Source organism: Strix aluco, chromosome 4, assembly GCF_031877795.1.
Source record: "Strix aluco isolate bStrAlu1 chromosome 4, bStrAlu1.hap1, whole genome shotgun sequence".
Classification (NCBI taxonomy): domain Eukaryota; kingdom Metazoa; phylum Chordata; class Aves; order Strigiformes; family Strigidae; genus Strix; species Strix aluco.
Window position 1 is genome coordinate 6,837,670 of NC_133934.1, and position 19,704 is coordinate 6,857,373.

The 19,704-nt window shown below is 45.4% G+C and overlaps 1 protein-coding gene across 16 annotated transcripts in view; it reads left to right on the forward strand.

Moving 5' to 3' along the window:
- Positions 1-19,704, forward strand: part of REEP1 (receptor accessory protein 1) — a 71,804-nt gene that overhangs the window by 21,665 nt on the left and 30,435 nt on the right. For 12 of the 16 annotated variants that reach the window (XM_074821851.1, XM_074821853.1, XM_074821866.1 and 9 more), the window contains 4 exons: positions 6,429-6,501; positions 9,615-9,691; positions 11,508-11,628; positions 13,270-13,389. In XM_074821851.1, the coding sequence (XP_074677952.1) occupies positions 6,429-6,501; positions 9,615-9,691; positions 11,508-11,628; positions 13,270-13,389 (391 nt within the window). The remainder of the gene's footprint in view (positions 1-6,428; positions 6,502-9,614; positions 9,692-11,507; positions 11,629-13,269; positions 13,390-19,704) is intronic. The other 4 variants (XM_074821852.1, XM_074821854.1, XM_074821857.1 and 1 more) reach the window with 1 other exon arrangement.

Here is a 19,704-nt window from a genome sequence, read left to right on the forward strand (position 1 = left end):
TTTGTGCCTGGCCATCTTCCAGCTCCCATGGGAGGAGTGCCCTGGCTGAGGGGGGAAAGAAAAAAAAAAAAAGGTGGTGTCATCTGGAGAGGAGTATGTGCTGCTTTGTGAAGATCAAGACTGCTTAAATTAGAAGCCTCAAGGACAGCCCTTGCTCTTGCTATTTCTGCTGGAAGGGCAGTTGGGTGTCCCTTTACCCCACAGTTACACCAAGAGGAGAGATTAGGTTTTGCCAGCCGTTAGGTCATATTAACCAAGATGAAGTTTGCGGTTTGCTTCTGCGGTAGCCTGGCTGAGAACTCTGAGGTGGCTCTGGATGAAAAGCAGAACATCTTTGTGTTAAACACTGAGTTCTCCTGGGCCTGCCCTCTGTTTCTTCGGCATTGTGCGTGGTGCTTCAAAAGTGCTCATGAGCACAAGGTCTCAGCAGCCCAGAGGAGCTAAGCAGGTCACCCACTGAGGTGGTGGGGAGGAATGTTTCCAAAAGCAGAGGGACGTGATGAGTGACTTCAAGTGGAGCTTCACACCTTGTTAATATCTGTGGAGGTGGTGCACAACTGGATGAATGACATGGGCACAGCTGCATGGTTGTCCTCTGCAGCACAGAACCAACCAGGATGTTTGATTCCAGTTGCAAATGGACTTTGAAGTGAGCCTGATCTGTCTCAGGGGTGTCAGGCCCCTTGTGCTTTCCTTGGGGGGTGTTTTTGTCACTGAGGTGCCATGCACCTTTGGTATCCTCAGACTGTATCGGGGTGTCAGGCTGGCATGGCCAGTAACCCCCATCTCCTGGGGCCCAGGGTGGGGACGGTGTCAGCTGTCACCCTGAGGGTGAACAGGCAAATACCCGACTGCCCTGGAGCCACCGCGCGGGACCTATTCTGCTGCAGAATGACCACAAAGAATCTTTAGGAGCCATCTCCCAGGGAGTATCACCCCTGAACCACCTCTTCTGCAGCTGGTGCTTCTTCCACCCCAGTCCCTTCTTGGATATCAGGCATTTGGCCTGTCAAGGGGCTAATGTTAACCCTTTCCCTGACCTTGTGCGCTGCTTATTTTCACTTCCACAGCTGATGGATTTAAACTGGGGACCTTTGGTGCAAAGGCAGTGCTGTTTATTTTTATTCTGTGGCACTGTGTGAACATTAATTAGGACTGATAATAAGGAATGCAAACCTATTGGCACCCTTCTTGGCGGTTTCAGTGACAAATGCTGGCATGGTGACAGCTCAGCTGCTGCTCCGTGCGTAAAAAGCACACACTAGCCAATGAACATATTGAGGAAGTAGGAAATATTTCAGTGATTCTTAAATGTGTCCATCCCTGTGTTTGAGCAGAAGTTTGCCATCTTGGCTGCTGTGTGCTGATGATATGGAAACATTAGTTATTTATGGGCAAAAGAAGGGCTGTTCTATTTGTGTTGTAGTAGTACAGTGTTCTAAATGTTTGGGCAGCCCAAACACTGCTGGTGGCATGCTAACTAGATGAGCAAAACTTGGATGGCTTGGGATGTGAATGGCACCGTGCTGGTATAATTGTAACTGTAGGTTACCATCCAGAAAATACCTGTGTGGTTAAAAATAATGAAGAGAATGGATATGCAGGCATTTCTGGAGGTAACCTGAGTCCTGGCCAGTACTCCTGAGAACCGTTGAGAATCTTTCAGTTTTTTTCAATGGCTGCTGTATGGAATGTGAGAGTTAATTTCACAGGTAAATGGCTGTAGGACCAGGCCCCTCATGAGGAAAATAGTATCAGCAAATCATCAGAACTCAAGATGTCATGTGAGGCCCTCCCGGGTCCTGGTAGCAGCTCTGATGCTGATCCCCAGGTTATAACCTAGATGCTATTAGGAATATTGTCACATATGGGTTAGCCTGTGCTCTGTGATGGTCAGATCACTCTGGTAGCAGATCCAGATAAGGAATAGAAGGGTATAATAGCCAGGGCTGGCTGTGGCTGTACTGGCAAGTGGAAACAGAAGGAGGTTTGGGGATGATGCAGCTGCTCCCCTGGAATGTGACAGAGATTGCTAAGGAGGAACCAACAGTTCAGTTGCTTTAATATTCCCCTGATAATCAGGAAATGCCAAACTGTCTCATTTAGTAGTAAACTTGAATAATGGGAACCAAAACCAAACCCATGTCTTATGTAATGTAATTATATAAATACATAAATTCAGTTCCACAGATTAACTCCTGGTGATAGAGAGGGTTCCTCTCCTCCTTTTTGACTTTGTTCTCTTGATTCAGTTGAACATCCCCTTACACTGCATCACGAATAGGAGCAAATAACCTCAGTTATTTGTCTTTGCTGCAAAAGAAACAATTGCAGCATTTACAGTTGCTCTTAGGGATGTTCCCTGGTGCACTTCCACATACCTTTCCATTGCCCTTGTCCTTTCCCCTCCTGCGTCCACCGTGTCCCTGACCGGAAGCTCACGTAGTAGTCCAGATTGGGGATTGCTGCTGCTGATGTACCTAATAGGATTATAAGATTTTCAGCATTAATCCTTATCCTATTCTTTAGGCAGACTAACCTTTTACTTAGATTTTTGCCTCCTGTTGCACAATTAGTTGACTCTTCAGTGATTTCTTTACAGCTGCTGTTTTGTCCTTTTTCAAGGCAATTGTAATTGATGTAGACCTCCAGCATGGAGCAGTGTAAGAATTGTTAGACTGTTGTGGTTATTTGTTTAGTGCTGCAAGTGAGCTTTTCCTAACTCACTGATGAATGTCATTACTTCCTTGCCTTTCCCTCTACCCTGAGGGTATGTGTTTGTTTTAGCCCAGACTATAGGAACACATTTCTGTAGCTTTAAACTAGCAACTACTACATCAAACTCTGGGAGGTTTGCTGATCAGGATGTCTGCTTCTGCTTTTGCACTAGGAGGGTAAAAGAGCCAAGGCCTTCCAGGGCACATAGCTCATTCAAAGGAGTTTTGAAAGATGGAAATGGGTGGGGAGTGGGTTGACTGTGTTTGTAGCCTGGTTTCCTAAGGAAATGAGGCTTAAGCAGTCTGTTTTTCCACTGCTGCTAACAGTTGGATCCGCAAAGTGGTTGTGGCTGAAATAGATGGGTCAGAGAGGTCTCAGATATTAAATTTTGACATTATTCATAAGAATTAGCTGCTGGAGAGGAGGTTGTCTCATGGCAGTGTCTGCCAGGAGGTAAAAGCTGCAGTGTTAACTCCATAGGTAGGTCGTTAATGTGGCTCGCCAGCTGGCAGGCACCAGTCAGGCAGTCAATGCATGTACCACGGAAGGAGTCGTAGCACGTGTCGTTCCCAGGGTCAGCTGACAGTTGCGGGAGGGAACTGGGGGTCTGTGCTGCAATTTTGGGGATATGTGAGGAAAGCCGAAGGTCCTGTGGTGTGGTTCAGAGAACATCAGGTAAGAACTGGAGTGTTGCAGAAGATTAGAGAGATGAGGAGGAACTGGGGAGTGACATGATTGAAATTTGTGTGGTTTGGACTGCTACCTCTCAAACTGTGGGCTGTCAGGATAACTGTCAGGGAACAGCTTGTTTTGGAGGTGATGGGCTGATAGGCAATGGAGGAGCAAGGAGCACAGGAGCTCCAGGTTGTGCAAGAAGACATACAACAAACAGCAGAGTAAGAAGCTGGTGGCACTGCAGTCATTAAAGGAGAGAAGAGACTGAGGTGAGATGTGATAAAAGACCAAACCAGCAGTAGTTAGGGGCAACATTTTTCAGGCACTGGAAGGCAAAGGTAAGAATATTACTTCGGCTTGGTAGCCTCTGTGTGCATGTGTGTGTGAGAGGCAGGGGGAAGAGATTTAAACACTACTGCATCTAGGCAGGGTAGAGATTAGTAAAGCACAGGAGGCTGGAAAGGAGGCTTGGGCAAGGAATGACTTACTGGCTTGGGCAGAGGGACAAAGAATCAGCCTTGCTTTTGTGTATAGTGTGCAGGAGGAGGGATTTGGCGACAGTCTGAGCATGGGGATGAAGGAAGACAGGAATCAACAATAATTTTAATTACACAGGAAGCTTGGATGATAGGGAAGAGAGAAGTATTGTCTTCAGCAGGGGAGAGGGACTGAGGGAAGAGATTGACATGCATGTTTGAATTACATCAATTGTATTCAAGCCTGATCCAAAGCCCAGTGAAGACTGGAATATGCCCATGTGCAGATATTTGTTTCCAAAACCCTGAATATGCTTTACAGAAATGCCTGGATATCTTTTAACCTCTGGGTCCATCCTACAAATGGAAGATAAGTAACTCCAAGCCACATAGTAAGCCACAGCAATGACAAGACTGGGAGCCAACATTCCTTAAAACAGTTTTTGGTTGGGTAAACCATAGCAGTAATAAATGTCCATATATGCACACAATACGCTACAAAACAAATCAGTGAAACTCTCAATCTCCAATTTAGGGAGAGCACGTCACCTTATTAACTGTCTCTTGCTCTGCATATGCAAAAGCATTGCAGAGTTTCCTTCTCTCACAGGAATTCTTTTCAAGTGTTTATTGTCTGCAACTAATTATTTTCCAGTGATTCTGTAAACTTCTTCAGGATTCAGTTACTTTGTTACCAGCACAAACTGAGGAAGCAAATATCAATCATTCAGTGATTATTTGCAGGAAATAAAAGCGTGAGATAGCAGCCACCCTGGGCCAAGAAGGAAGGACAGAAATGTGGTACTTTTTATAAGTAGAGCCAAAAATGTTATTCCTGTGCTCGACTGTTAGTTTCTGAATATTGTGGAGCTTTCTTCCTTTTGTGAGCTCAAACTTGTTTGGATTAAGTCCTGCTATCATTAAACTCAGAGAGAATATTTGTTATTAGCTTCAGTGAGAACAGGATCAAGCTATTGTCTGTGTGTTCTTCCTTGCCTTAACCGGTGTTGCTGTTTGTTAAGATACTGCAAGGGTCAAATACGTGTTTTGTTTTCAGAATCCTTCTGAACATTTGTATCTAAACCTTGCATATAGCACAGCCCCTGTGGGTGAAAGAGGTTCAGAGCTGACTGTTTCTTGCAAAGCTTTTTGAAGCCAGTGTGAAGCCTCTGTAAAATACTGAATCTCCTCACTCAGTAGCTGCTTTTCTGAAGTCTGCATTGTGCTTCAGGTTTTGCTAAGCTATGCTACAGCAAGCGTGATGAATAGCCGGCAAATTGTCATCAGTCACTGCTTTGGAAATCAAGATGTGTGCTGGCTCACCCCATTCTTTCACAAATACCTTCTTGAGCTACGGGAAGTACAATGGTACACCATATCCCAGAGTGTTAATTTTTAATGTCTTATGCGCATAATGGACTCAACTGTAATTATGAGTCCCATGGCACACAATCGCTGCTGGCAGGATGGAAAAGACAACTGTGGGTCCATGTGGCTCCACAATTAGGGATTGAAACATTGATTATTTCCATTCCCAAGAGCAGCGGAAACAGCTGTATGAATTTAAGGCAAAAGCTCCAGTGGAAAGAGGTGTAGTTGCAAGGCAATAAACATTCCTCTGCAATCTATTAAATTCTGACTTTGCAGCATCATCCTACTGCATTGAATAAAACTGACTGAAAACTGGGCAGGGAAAAGTGGTTTTGACAAGCTTATGCTTACGTCCAGAATAATCGAAGTGAATAAGCAGCTAGGCAGTGATGCAGAGAGGATTTAGTATAAAAAATTCTCAACGTTTTTTCCCCAGTAGTGCTATTTTTAACTTACGGATCTTTATTTCTTTCTTACCTGAAATCTTGAAGCTGACAGTATCCCTTTCAGACTTGAAAATGAAAGGAAACTGTCTGAAAGAAGAGTGGAACTCGGATCTTTTAAGCCTGATCTTCTTGGCATATCTTGGTGGGCAAATTCCTCCTCCTTTGATAAGCCCAAATGGACTTTACTGAACAGTGCAGGGCTCTTCCCTTTAGCAGGTTTAATGTAAGATAAGGCTCCAGCATTCAAACCCTTGCACCAGTAGAACTCAGATGCTGCTTTATCCTCTGCCAGCTTTTCACAGTATTGAATAGAGGTGGAAGGGATTTTAGACAAATGATTCTTATTTAGTCCTGCCCCTGAAAGCAATACTCCTATATTCCTGGTGTCACAGTAGATTATTTGAAATTAGACTTCTAATTTCATTTTAAAAGTGTGGTGACCTGTTCTGTTTTGGCTTTGTTTGTTTTGTTTTCTGTGTAACTCATAAGGTACAGCTATGGAAACCATTGCAAAAAGAAAGTCAGCCTGAATCTCTGCTCTTCATTCATGTCACTGGCAATAGTTTCTCTGAATTCAGTGATGCAAAATCACTCCTACACTGTACTTAGTGCACTCAAGCTTAAATCATATCCTAACACTTTTTACTAGTGCAAGAAACACATTTAACAGACAGGGGGGGAAAAAAAATCTTTGTGACAGGAAATCAACTTAATCCATTTGTTGTTTGTTTGTTTTTTCCAGGCTTATATTTGGCACTCTGTACCCCGCATATTATTCTTACAAAGCCGTGAAATCAAAGGACATCAAAGAATATGTGAGTAATGAGGTTTGTGGCTGTGCCGAAGGCTTTGTTTTCTGAGATTGTTCCTCACCACATTTTAAAGGTGTTGCCTGTATTTTGGAAAAGCTCGTAAACCAGTGCAAGACTGGCCTGAAGGTGGACTGGCTGATTGCTAGGCACAAGTCTCAAATAAGGAGACTTGGGTTTGTGCTTCTGGCTCCTCTGCAGAGTTGATGTGCTCTTTGACAAATGTATGCTATTTCTCTGGTGGTGCGGGCTATATATGGCTGGCTTAAAAGGTGTTTGGCATCCAGAGCTTTGCATGCCTGCCTTTGTTTCTGAAGAGCAGCATAAATCAAAGCCTTTTCAAAAAGCCTTGAAGCTTTAGCTGCTCATTGAAAACAAGGATCAGAGGAGGCAACTCAAAGCCCATATGACTGAATCCTCAGATAGAAATATCCTTCCTTGTGGAGCGACCTATTTACAGGCAGGTCTGGCAACTGGGTATGCTGTCTTGTCCTTTTGCTGAAAAATCTTCCCTGGGCCCCAGTTTCTAAATGCATATGGGGCCTTCAGGGAAAATGAAATGTGGGAGAATCAAAACCACTTGGATGCTGTTGGGGTCCTGTAGGATTTGTAGTGCCCTTCGCAACCTGAGCTCTGTTAACTTCACTGAACCCAGCTCAGCCTCCAGATCTTGACTCTTCAATCCTCTCAAGATCCCAGGGATAACGAGCCCATTGTTTTCCTCTGGGTAGCAGCATAGATGGCTATCCCATTAAGACCTTAGTGCAAGTTCAAACTGGGACTCACTGTGGCTGCTGAGATTTTTTCCTTTCTTTCAGTCCCCTCCTTCAGATAATGGTTTTGGATATTTTGAGAATCATAAGTGTTACAGAACACAGCAGATACTTAAGGCAAAATGTGCCTGCAGCCCTTGCATAGCTGTGCTTGTGAAGGTTTGTACACCTTTTGCTTGGAAATGCTGAAGACGTGCACTAGCATCCCCAAGCAGTGTCTGTGACTGATACTTAACATTTCCATAGTCCTTTTCTGGAAAATATTTTGTTGAAGGGTCCAATTTCTGTTGAAAATTCAATTGCATAAGAGGAACTCACATCCGACACATGGGGTCATGACCAAAATGTGGTAACAGCTGATCTAAGACCTGGTCTGCACTTAGAATTGTTTTTCAGTTTGACACACCAGTTGTGGCAATATGCCCACTGGGGGTCTGATTTTAAAAAAAAAAAAAAAAAAAAAAAAAAAGTAATTTAGACTGACACAGTACCAACCGTTCAGGCACTAGTCAAAATTTATATCACTGTAGTTTATTTTTATTTTGCTTGTTAATAGTCATTTTGATAAATGGTGTTCTAGACTGATTCAAGCCCATCCACACCAGGTCTTGGTTTGTGTTTAAAAGTTTTGCTGGCAGTAATGTCTTAACTGACAGAACCATGCTGGCAGTGAGGCTTTGAGGGAGTTGCAGTTATGTAAAAAGTCTGGCAGAAGCTGCCCTGGGAAGACAATGCTCTCAGGCATTTGGCAGTGCCATTCTACTGCTGTAACACTAAATATAAATATACATGTAAATATATATATAAATCCCAGGGGAGCAGTTATATAGCTGGGTGACAGGTGCTCAGGGAATCATTTCAGTACCTGCAGGGAGATGGAGAGAGACTACAGGTACTGTCCCCACTGCATCAGGGAGAAGATGGAGCAAGCCACTTCAGAGCTGGTGAGATGCAGATTTACTGCAGCCTCCATCCTCCCTTCCCCAGAGCGACACCTACCTGGTATAGATATCCCTCTTGTACTGCCTTCTTTCCAGCCTTCCCTTATTCTCTTGCAGTTATTCCAACCTTAGGGAACATGATCTAATTCTCTAATTCACGGATTTTACTTCCTTGAGCTTTCTAACGTTCCGGCAAAGCAGCTTAGGGATCTCCATTTTAAAATATAGTTAATTAGAGAATAATTTTCAGTTAAATTAACAACTTTTGTATTACTGTCTCTTTTCCTTTGGAGAGACAGATTCTTGAAGCTGTTTTACAATTTTACAATGGAAAAAAAATATTGAGGGGGAAGAAAAGGTTTATTTCTCATCTCCAGTACTTGGAAATTATTCCTTGCATCATCTGTGGTGACAGTGCTGCAGAAGAGGAGCACCATGTCACTTGGTAAAAATCACTGGAAGTGCCGATGGCGTGTGACAAATACATTGTTCCTTTCCAGCCTAAGAAGAACCAATACTACATACATCAGAATAGTTTACCTGTGCTTTTGAATGCCGTTTAGTGCTCAGTCAACAAAAATCCCCAGATTCCTGAATTACTCAAGATACTACAGTTTCCCTGGCCATGTCATGGTCCCCAAAGACTCCTGCTGTGTCTGTCACTATCACCACAAAGGAGACTGTCCATAAATCACCCACCAAGCAGTCCACCCCACAGCAGAGTTACCATAGTTGAACACAGTGACAGCACAGCACACGCTTTCACTGCCAAGATGAGGTAAAATGCCCTCACCTAAGCCCTAGGTAAGAGAATTAAGCTAATGGACTTGCCCTTGTCACTACAATGGGCTCAGGGCGTGGATGTCAGGAGGCACCATCACTCAACTGATGCACACTAATTCAATAAGTTGGGGTGAGTTGATTGTGTTCGTGAGCCCTGGATCCTGGGATGGGCAGCTACCTCTTTATCTCTTCCTGGCTAGTTTCCCCTGCCTGTAGATATTATGTAAGTAATTACATTTTGTCTTAATTGCGATTTGGCCAACACCCGAGCATTAACCTTTGTTATTAAGATGAGCCAAGTGAGATTTTTAATGCCCTGTGTGATATGGCACTGGTCCTTCGCTGGCCAGTGGAGCTTCCTCTGCAGGACAGAGTCAGGCTGTTCTTTTCATGAGACCAATCCTAAAGGCCAGAGTCTTCCTTCCCAGGGGCTTGTGTGGAAATCTGATGTGTGTTATGTGCTGAGGTGGGGGGAGGTCTGACATCTTCAAGTAATTGTTAAATACACATCAGGGAAAAAAGAACCTTTTTTTCTGTGAGAGCTATTCTGTGCATTTGTGCCTGTATGAGATAGTTCAAGATGCTTGGGGAAAATGACCCGGCTACTGTTTTTGTTTACCAGGTCAAATGGATGATGTACTGGATCATATTCGCGCTCTTCACGACAGCAGAGACATTCACGGATATCTTTCTTTGCTGGTGAGCACCAGATGGGAGAGGGTCTTTGGCATGAGATGGAAAGAAAATGGAAATTTTTACAAGGAGGAAGAAAGGGGTGCAAGGGTGCACTTCCTCCTGAACATGGGGTTAGCAGCTTCAGGTGCATAGAGGTGTTTTGTCTGGAGGAGCCATGCTTCCTTTCTCAGTGCTGTCATAGGAGAAGCAAGAAAGAGGATGGAACTGCTCAGTGATATCTCATTAGTGAGAAATCATTACAGGAGTCTCAGTCCCCTGCCTGTCAGAGAGAGGCGCAGCTGATTGCCGAGTTGGCTGCTTGCAGAGATCATCACGTAAACACCAGTCGCTTTAGCTGCAGGTGTAGTTCTAGACATACCTAGCTGTGTCCTACAGTAAATACATAGACTCTAGGGATCAGGCAGAAACAGCCCTGCAGCACAGGACTTTGTTTGTAGGTTGCTGTGTGGGTGGTGGTTCCTGGGATGTTTGCCAGGCCTGTTCCTGGTTAGGCTGGGTTTACAGTTTGATGGAGAATAGTGACAGTCTGTCCATACTGATCCAGTGGAAGGATTCCTGGTGACCTCTATCAGGATGAGAGCAGATAAATGCCCCGTTATCATATTCAGTTCCTTAAATCTGGATGCTCAAGTTTGGAAATGTTTGTTGCTTGGTTGCCCTTTTTAGTAAAGCCTTTCTAGTGGAAACCAGTGAGATCAGTAGACTTCAGGATGAAAATTTAACTGTAGTACATAGGCTTCACCTAAAGCCTGTTCCTGCGTAGTACTGCATGCCTCTGGTGAGTTCTCCAGACAGAGGGAATCGGGGTACTTGGCAACATGTCAGATCTGTTGAAAAGGAGATAAAAGATGTTATTGTCTATCTAATTTGTATGCAGATCTACCTCCACTGAGTTCATCTGGAACTTTGTTTTTTTGGAGGATGTATTATGTGGGTCTCTTGGGAGGAATGACAGAGGGCTTGTCCAGTCTGTGACATCAAGTATGCTGTAGAGATCCTCAGCGAGGTGGAAGACCAACCTGGCAAATCCATGCTTGGAGTAGAGCATCGCAGAGGTCCATCGGGTTGGACCTGGATGCTGTATGGTCCAACTGGGCTGGTGCACAGCCATCACAGAGCCTCTGGGCTGCTCTCGCTTGCAAAGGGTGGCATTGGTTCATCACACTGCTGACAGCAACATGTCTGCCCGTATGAGGATGCTGCTAGCTGGCCAGCCTTGAGCTCTGGGGTTTGTCCTCCAGAAAAGAGTCTGTATAATCTAATCTTAAGAAGTCCCTGGCTTGTTGTTACAGCTAAAGCATGTCCTGTTGTTAGTGTCCTGCATATTTTGCAGTCCTACCTGAAAGCCACAGTGTGGATCTGCATCTGTATGTTGCATGTTACTTGGACAACAAAGGTTCTTGTGTTTCAGTTTCAGTTAGATAACTGTTATCTTAAAAGCAGAAAGGCAGAGAGATGAAAGGTGCATAAATATATCAATGAAATACTCATTTGCTGGTTTGTTCTTTGCTCCCTCATAATGAGTGGGGATGCTATGAAGGCAGCATCTGTGCTCTCTGCGTGGAGAAAGCTCCTCTTACCACACAAGCAGAGCCTCTTCCAGAGCATTAAATAATGGCCCTGATACCCGAATAAAGATTTACTCACATGCCTAGTTGAGATGTGTGCAAAGGTGAGTGAAGGTGTTTAGGTCTTTGGGTTCTTTGGTAAGTGAAAGCTGCCCTAAGCTAGGATGGCCAGTCCCTTCCTGTGCTGAGCATCTCTAATTAAGGGCACTGGTTAAATTGGGAGCAGACATTAACAGCTCTTTTTCTTCTAGGTTTCCATTCTACTATGAACTCAAAATAGCTTTTGTAGCTTGGCTGTTGTCTCCATACACAAAAGGCTCCAGCCTCCTGTACAGGAAATTTGTTCATCCAACTCTGTCTTCAAAAGAAAAGGTAATCACAGGTGCCTGGGTCCTCTCTGGGTGAAGCAGATCTACAGTGTGTTTACCCCAGTCTTCGTATCACTCATTTTCATTGAAGGAGTGGGAGTTGCTGATTCTCTTCCTCTATCGTTTAATCATCTCCTTTTGGTTGGTGTTTTTGTTCTTCGTGGTTGTTGTGTTTTTAAATACTGGCATCTGTTCAATGTGCTCACACATATTAACTCATGTTTGGGCACTTGAGAAGCTGGGAGGGAGGGGGACAAAAATACCTCCTGAGCTGCTTTGCACATACTGGCTGAATATAGCTAGAGTGCTATGTTGTGGCTGATTATAACGGATAGAGAAACAGGGTCTGGCAGCGAGGGCTCCTGAACTTTGTTGCCAGGTCTGCCTAAAACATTGTGCAGCAATGAGACAAATAGCCAAGCCTGTCTGAAAGGGGCTTAGCAAGCACTTGCCTGGCTGAGAGACACATGGCATGCTAAAGTAAGGCGCATAGCATGTTGAGGTCCTGGATTGAGAAATGTTTTGCTCAAATTCATGATGCTAATTTTGGGGGGACACACATTACAGCTTGGATCATTTGCCCGCCTAGGAGATTCCTGTGGCTGTGAATGGGACATTGTCAGGCAGATCCATTGGGCTCATGTGGATACATGGGCCAAGAAGAGCGATCGGTCACATATCGGCATGCAAACTGCTAAGAAGTGAATAACTGTTTCCCACACTGGAAACTATGGAAGTGAAAGATCTCTGTTTAACCAGAGGCAGTGCATGAATAGTTGTACCTCAGTCCTGTCCAAGAAGGACAGTGGGGATCAGCAGAGCTGTCTCTCTGTTTCCTGGAACTTCTGCTTATGCTTCTCACGTGTAGTGCTTGTGCCTTTTCAGTTGCCACCTCTTATCTACTAGGAATAAGGAGGGAATCACTAAACAGCCAGCAGCTTCTTGCAGCCTCCAGTCCCTACTAACCCAGCACATCCAGTAGCTGAATACTAGAAGTCGTTGTCATCCATTATCATCCAGACCCATATCCGGAGGAAGGGAGGGTGAGGGCAGGAACTTTCATAACCATTTCACTGTATTTTGAGCAGCATTGAAGTCCAGAAGCTCTGGACCAACCAATTCCATGGGCACGTTAAAGCCAGACATGCAGTGATGTGCAGAGATATCTCAGATACTTCTGAGACCACCAGTCCTAGACCCAGGGTAGTACAGCTGCAGCTGCCCAGTGTCATGGTTCCTTTTTAATTGTGGGGCAATCCAGTGTGTCTTTAGAGTCCATAGACTGCAAATGGCTCCTGACACACTCTGGTCCATTCTGCCCAGGTGGATGTGTCTGTCCTGCTTCCAGGAACTATTGGTGGTGGTTGTACTGTGCATGTGTATCCCAACTTTGGGTCCCAATCTTGCATTTGCAAAATTTTTAAAAGAGTTCCCAAAACCTGCAGTGGGAGTTACTGCTCCCCTGCAAACCCTTCCTCTTTGCAAACGTTGGCTGTGAACTTCTCTCCAGCCAAGGCGCAGGAAATGGAGGATGTGCCTCCATAAAAGATGACCTGGCTCTGCCAAGAGTTTAAGGCTGGGAGCACTCTGAACTTGTCCTTCTTGTGCTTTTTTTTTTTGTTTGTTTTGTTGTCTGCTGTGACAGGAGATAGATGACTGCCTCGTCCAGGCAAAAGACCGGAGCTACGATGCCCTTGTGCACTTTGGGAAGCGGGGGCTGAACGTCGCAGCCACGGCAGCCGTCATGGCGGCTTCAAAGGTAAAGGTGCGGGTCAGGATGGTGACTCATTAGCATCTCATCTGCATCCATCACCACCAGCAGCCACAGTGTGGAGGGGAAGATATGGTGAGGGTAGGGATTCTCTCACTGATTTTGATCATGCCTCCCAATCTCCCATTCACCAGCCACACAGGTGCCTCTTAGGATGAAGACAGTAAGTGTGGTGCTTAATAAACCTTTAAGTGGTTGGAAATGAAGGATTAAGAGTAAGGTCTGCCTCAGGCCTCTGTTGAATTTTATATTTTCCTTCAGTACCCAGGTTACAGCTTTAGCAGTTCGGTTCATCACAGCCTGTGCTCTTCATTTTCACTGTCAAAACAGGAGCATGCTTCCATGAAAGATGCTGATGTTAGGTGAACACAGTTGACACCCTGGCAGGGAAGTATCTTTTTTTTCTGGTCAGCACCTTCTGCAGTGAAGGAAAAGTCCATCTGCAGCCCAGTTTGTCAATTGTGCTGAATTGTTGAGAAGTTTGGAGGATCTAGTGACCTATAATTTGGGTACTGACAGAAAGATCTGAAGTTCATGAAGGCTAGAAGGTTGTATGCAAGGCTTACACACAATATATCTGCTGTGTAATTCTCTGGAGCCATGTTTATGTAAGAGTGAATGGGAAGTGGTATTAGTTCCTTTCGGAGAACAAGTAGATATTGGAGGAGTGGTCTCATCTGAGGAAGTGTATCCTGTACGCTGTTCCTGGCGTAGAGCCGGAACCAGGAAATAGCTCTTATCTCTGTTTCTTTGCTTGCATAACTGCTGCAATGACCTGATAACTGCATTTTGTGGTCCCACTCTCTGGCCATGGGTTATCATGGTTTAGGGTAGATATGCACAGTGACTATACCCTTGTATCTTGGGGGCAAGACTTCTATAAAAGATGCAGCTTTCATGCAGTCAGATACAATGCCTCCTGCAAAAGGACAGTAGAAACATATGGTCAAGGTGTGTATGGTATTGGGAAAAACTTGTGAATGGGAGTTGAAGGAAATTATTTTCCTCTGTCAAATACTTTTCATAAGACTGTAGGCATGCCATTTTAGTATGTCTTGACCTTACCTTCTGTAAAAATACATAATACGTCCTTAGGAGGCCAGATACCTTTAAGTCTATGAAGCATGTTGAATGCAAGGTATTATAGAAGTAGGGAGCCTCTGGGGCGTGCCATGGACATGTAGGATCACAAGGATGTGCAAAAGCTATATCCTGTTCCAAAGAAAAACCAAAAATTGCCTCCCTTTTCCCTGCCAAGCATTGTGCGGACTGTGGCTCTCAGGCCTGGTTCAGTTCTTCTCCTGAACTGTTGCTCTTTGGTGGGGGGGACTCTGCTAACCCAGGAACTGCTAGCTAATCCAAACCTGGACTGAAAACTGGGATAAACGTGGAGCTAAGGCAAAGCTGTGTATGACATGCCCAATGAAACAACATTTGTGTGATGCCTCTATGACATTTAACACTTTTGCTGCTGCTATGTAAGCCTGAAGAAGTCACACCATGGACATAAATAGGCTCTGGGAATGCCTGTTTTGCAGCACTACCTTTGCTCTGAGCCCCTTCCTACAAGGTGCTGCAGACTTTCTGTGCTAGGGCTGTTTTTAGGACAGAGTGAGAAACTATGTGTGAATCCTGAAGGAACTCTGGCTTCTGTTTGGATAGCTCCTGAATATGACAAGCTCAACAGTAGCCGAGACCCACAGTGCCAACCTGTTCATCTCAGGGCTGCAACAGTGTCTTCATCAGTTCTTCAACCTGAATGAACAGTCAGCACCACAGTTTCTCTTCCCACTGCTCTGCTTTTCTGGTGTTTTTCTTAATCTCACTGCCTTGAAACGTGGCTCCAGTGGCAATGGGAAGCTGGGTAGAAGGAAGAAGAGTCTCCAGGATACAACGAAGTAATTGTTTTGCGTGGGTTAATGAAGCTCCCCATTCAGTGCTGGAAGAAAGCAAGTCTGTGCCTATTATTGTACGGCACATCTGCCAGCCTAACTTGAGAGAAAACAGTTAAGAAATTGCAACCTGCAGATGGACCAGAAGAGTCTTTCCTGCACAGTACTTTGGGGAGGTGGAAAATGATCTGTTCATAAGGTAGAGAGGTTGTTACTGGTTTGATTAATTGACTGATTTTTAAAACCAAGGTAGGGACTGTTCATGTCTTTGCTTCAGCCTCGACATTTAAATTACTCTGAATATGTGAGGAAAAGTAGGACTCCTGGCTTCCTTCACCATTTTGGCATGTGGCCTCCAGCAAGTCGCTTGCTTCTGTGTCCCTCAGGGTGCAGATCCATGAGACAGGGTGAGCTGATCTGACATCTCTCCTCCTCCAAAATGTAGTAACACTCCTGCTCCCAGTGGCTTACTGTGCACCAGCTCTTTGGACCTCAGAAATTTAATCCAGAAGGAGAAGGGTACTGTTTTCAAGCTCACTAATGTGTCTCATGAGTGCCTGAGCCAGCACAAGGGAAGAGACAGAAGGGAAGAGTATGATCAGAGGAAAGAAAAGAAAGATCTTCCCTTCCTGGTCATGGGAAGCAGACAGATTAGTTCTGCTGCTCATGGAACCACACCCTTAATACATTTACACTCTTCATGGTGTAATAGTCAGGAATGGTTAAAGCAGCTTCTGTGCCTTGCCCTTCTCAGAGTGGTTTTGTTGTCTTTTGGGCAGGAAGAGCTGAATGGCTGATTTACAGTCTGATCTGTTGCAGTACGGAAGTGCTGAGCTGGAATTCCTCAGGTATTCAGGGTGTGATGGGTCGGGTGTGGACGTGTCTCCATTTAGCTGTCCCTGCTGCTGTGAAGGGAGCTCCAAGAGAGGAGTGATACAAGTAGGTACAGGTGGTAACAGCTTCTGTTGCCCTGGTTTTCAGCTGCTGTTAAATGTATGGCAACGCCCTTACTTGCTCAATTGAGAAAGGAGGTATAACAGAGCTAGAATATCCTGCATGAAAGAAGTTTAAATGACTAATTATCTGGAAAACACTTTGAGCTGACAGATGCCAGGTAAGACTGCTGTGCTGTCCTTAGGGGGAAGTTTCCAGGGAGGGAGGAAAGAGAATACTATTTCTAAGGCTTATCTTGGCTTTCCCAATGCCAAGGTTTAAGGGTATCCAGCTAGCCTGTGATGAGTGTAGATGGGAAACTGAGCCCTGAACAGGGTCATTGGGTTTCAGCCTTTAATGGATTGTGTTAAAATTGGAACCTATAGAGATGACCATATATTGAGAAGCACTGAGCTCCTGCAGCTCCCATGGAAAACGTGGCTTTTACCAGCAGGTGAATGTGAGGATCTGTCTTATTTCCTGCTTCGCTTGGAGTAATGGGTGAGAAAAGATGCTTTTGTATTAAGAAATGGACCCTCAGACTTTGCAAGTCAGCATCTTCTGGTGGCAAATACACAGTGAAATGCTGGGCTGAAAGTGTACTCTTTCCAGACCTGTTTTCAGTAAATGAACTTAAATCTGAAGGCTTCTGTTCTTGGAGACATGTCTGCCACTGTGCATAGCCCTGTCCTCTCCTCTCTCTCTGAACATGGTAACTGATCTGCTTGTGCTCCCACAGGGACCATCATGATCTTTTGTCTTTGGTGATAAAATCTTTGGGCAAGGCCCATCTTTTTATCCATGTGCAGCACAAGGCAGCTAGTTCTCTGATTACTGTTTGAGTGTGTCAGGCTGCTACTTAAAGTATTTACCACAGACTAAAATGATGCAAGCTGTGTACAGCCACACCTTCCTTATCTCTGATCCCCTGGACCTTTCCCCTTTCTATCTTAAATAGCCTACAGTTTTAGTTAGCCAAGTGCAGGCTTGTCTCCCTTGCCCTTTCTCCTGCTCCCTTCCCCTGCTCTGTTTTGTTTTGAAGCCACAGTTGTGCTAACACTGGCACAAACCTGTGCCAATTCATTTTACGGGCTGAGGAGCTGTCAGTGTCCCAAGTACCCGGAGTCTGCCCAGCTGACTCGCTTGGGTGTTTTCTCTCTCTTCAGAGAGTCTATTTTTGATGCTCTCTAAGCAGATAGAGCATTGGATATCTGGTCTTATTACCCCTGCTAGGTGCTCAACACAGATCTTTTCCCTGCCCCCAGCAGCTTGTGTCCCCACCAAGGAACATAATCTCATTTGGGGCTCTGTAATCCTGTCCTCATGGCTTGGTCATTCTGTCACACACTGTGACTTTGAAGTGGGTCAGTCCGAAGTGGTGGGATTAGATGACCAGACAGTAAATCCTGCTGCTCTTTCTGTGTTTTCAATTAGTTCCAACTAGTTCAGCCATTACTGCTCCTGAAGGGCCCAGAGCTCTGACTGCCACCTTCTTTCCAGCTCACCTCGGGGGAGGAGAGGAGGAGCAGAAAGGGACCCTGCTTTTGGGTCACAGCAGAGGGGCAGCAGCAGCAAGACTGTTCCAGCCCTGGTAGTGGGCAGGTGCAAGGCCTCGGCCAGGCAGTGGAGCTGTCAGATGGAGGCCTGGGCATAAGTGGGCTTTTATTGGCACCAGTCAGGTTTCTAATGTAAGTGGCTGGGACACGTGTGTGGCTGCAGTGAGGAGAGGTACCGATGGCTTGGAGGCAGCACCAGCCTCCTCCAGCACACTTGTATGTAGTCCCTTGCTGTCACCATGCTCCCAGTGCTTTCTCATCCTCTGCCCATCACCCTGAGCCTCCTACCACCTCCTGCCTTGCCCTGTTCCCAATCCCCAACCCTTCTACTCCCTGCTTCTTTTCCCAAGATCCGACCCAGCCCTACTGTTGCCTCCTCTGCCTCTACAGCCCTCCCATCACCAGTTTCACACTCTCTTCCAGCTCTCTGAACCTCTCCTTCAAGCTCTTGGGTTTCCCAGATCCTGTTTGTATGTATCCTTATTCCTCATCCTGAACAAACTGATTCTGCCAAACAGGACGATGTCTTTCCCCACCCCCAAGACAACTCTTGCTCCCAACCACCTAACCATCCCCAAGCTGCAGCCTTAACTCTGCTCTTCAAAGGAGAGCTGCAGAAAACATCCCACAGCCAACAGATCATCGTAATCCAGAGGTTTCTGATAATGTACCTTCCTCTGTCCTCCTGTGTGTAGGACAGGGACTGTGCACAGCGGCTGGTGCTGTAGCCAGTTTTGTGCCCCTTGGTACAGCCCGCCTGGAGGAAGGGGAGTGGGGCACAGCGTGCTGCTGGCAGTGGGCGTAGCGCCTTGGCAGGAGATGATAAATGAGGTGGAGGGAGCAGGCATGCATGACTGGTGTCGATGAAAAGCCCATTTGTGCCTAATAAGTCTGAGAAACAGTCCAGGAGCCTTTCATGCGTGGGGAAATATGGCTTGCGGTGCTGCCAGAGCTAGAAATCACTCTGGTTTATCGGTTAAAAGGGCCAGGCATGCATATGAAGGTGAGAGGGTTTAATTATGCTCATCTACCTCCTAAACGCTCAGGAGTGCAGTGTCAGCAGTTCCCAGACTGCTTCAGCTCACAAGCACCTGTCTGGTCCAACAGTGTCACTTCCATTTCCACCTTTGGGCTCACTACCATGTGGGGAGTTGCAGATCTGCTAGTTTAGGGTCCCTTAACCCTAGAAATTTATTGGGAAGTTTCCCAGTGCATTTGCTGTTTTTTTAACCAGGACAGTGGAAGGGAAATGCTGGTGGTCATTTACATTTTATCTTCTCTAGTCTAACAGCATCTTTTCATTAATTTCTACTATCTAGCTGGTATAGCCAGTACAACTGCCTGAAAGTCAATATTTAGATTCCTAATTTTCCATAAGAATTGAGACCTATTCACTGTGGGAGTTTGGAGCAAAAACTTGTGCAGGAGAGAGGTGCTGCCTTTTGTGGCATGACAGTGGAGAACTGCACTTCTTCTTGAATTGGGAAAGAGGGAGGCAGGGGGTGGGGACCATCCTTCCCTTTAAGAGACTGGATAAAGCCTCTTTGTAATTGTTAGATCCCACTGCTCAGAGGGAAAGTGTTTCTTCGCTTGCCAAGCGTATCAGAGGACAGTTCTGACCAATCTGCTTAGTACTGTATCTGTAATGGCCACATTGTGTGCTCTGGTCTGTAACATGGCCAAGAGCTGCAAAAGTTGGGGTGATTTAGAGTACGCAGTTTGAGAAACCTTTGGGGACCCATTAGAGTTATCTCAGAAGAGCTGAGCACGCTGCTTTTGAAAGTAGCTTCCTTTAAAGGATCTCCATTTGGGATCCAAAATCAAAGATCTCATGGCTGAGCTATGTTACACCAATAAAGACAAACAAGAAGTGGTTTTCTTGAAACATATGGTAGTGTGCCACTGATGACAGTGTTTTGTGAACTGTT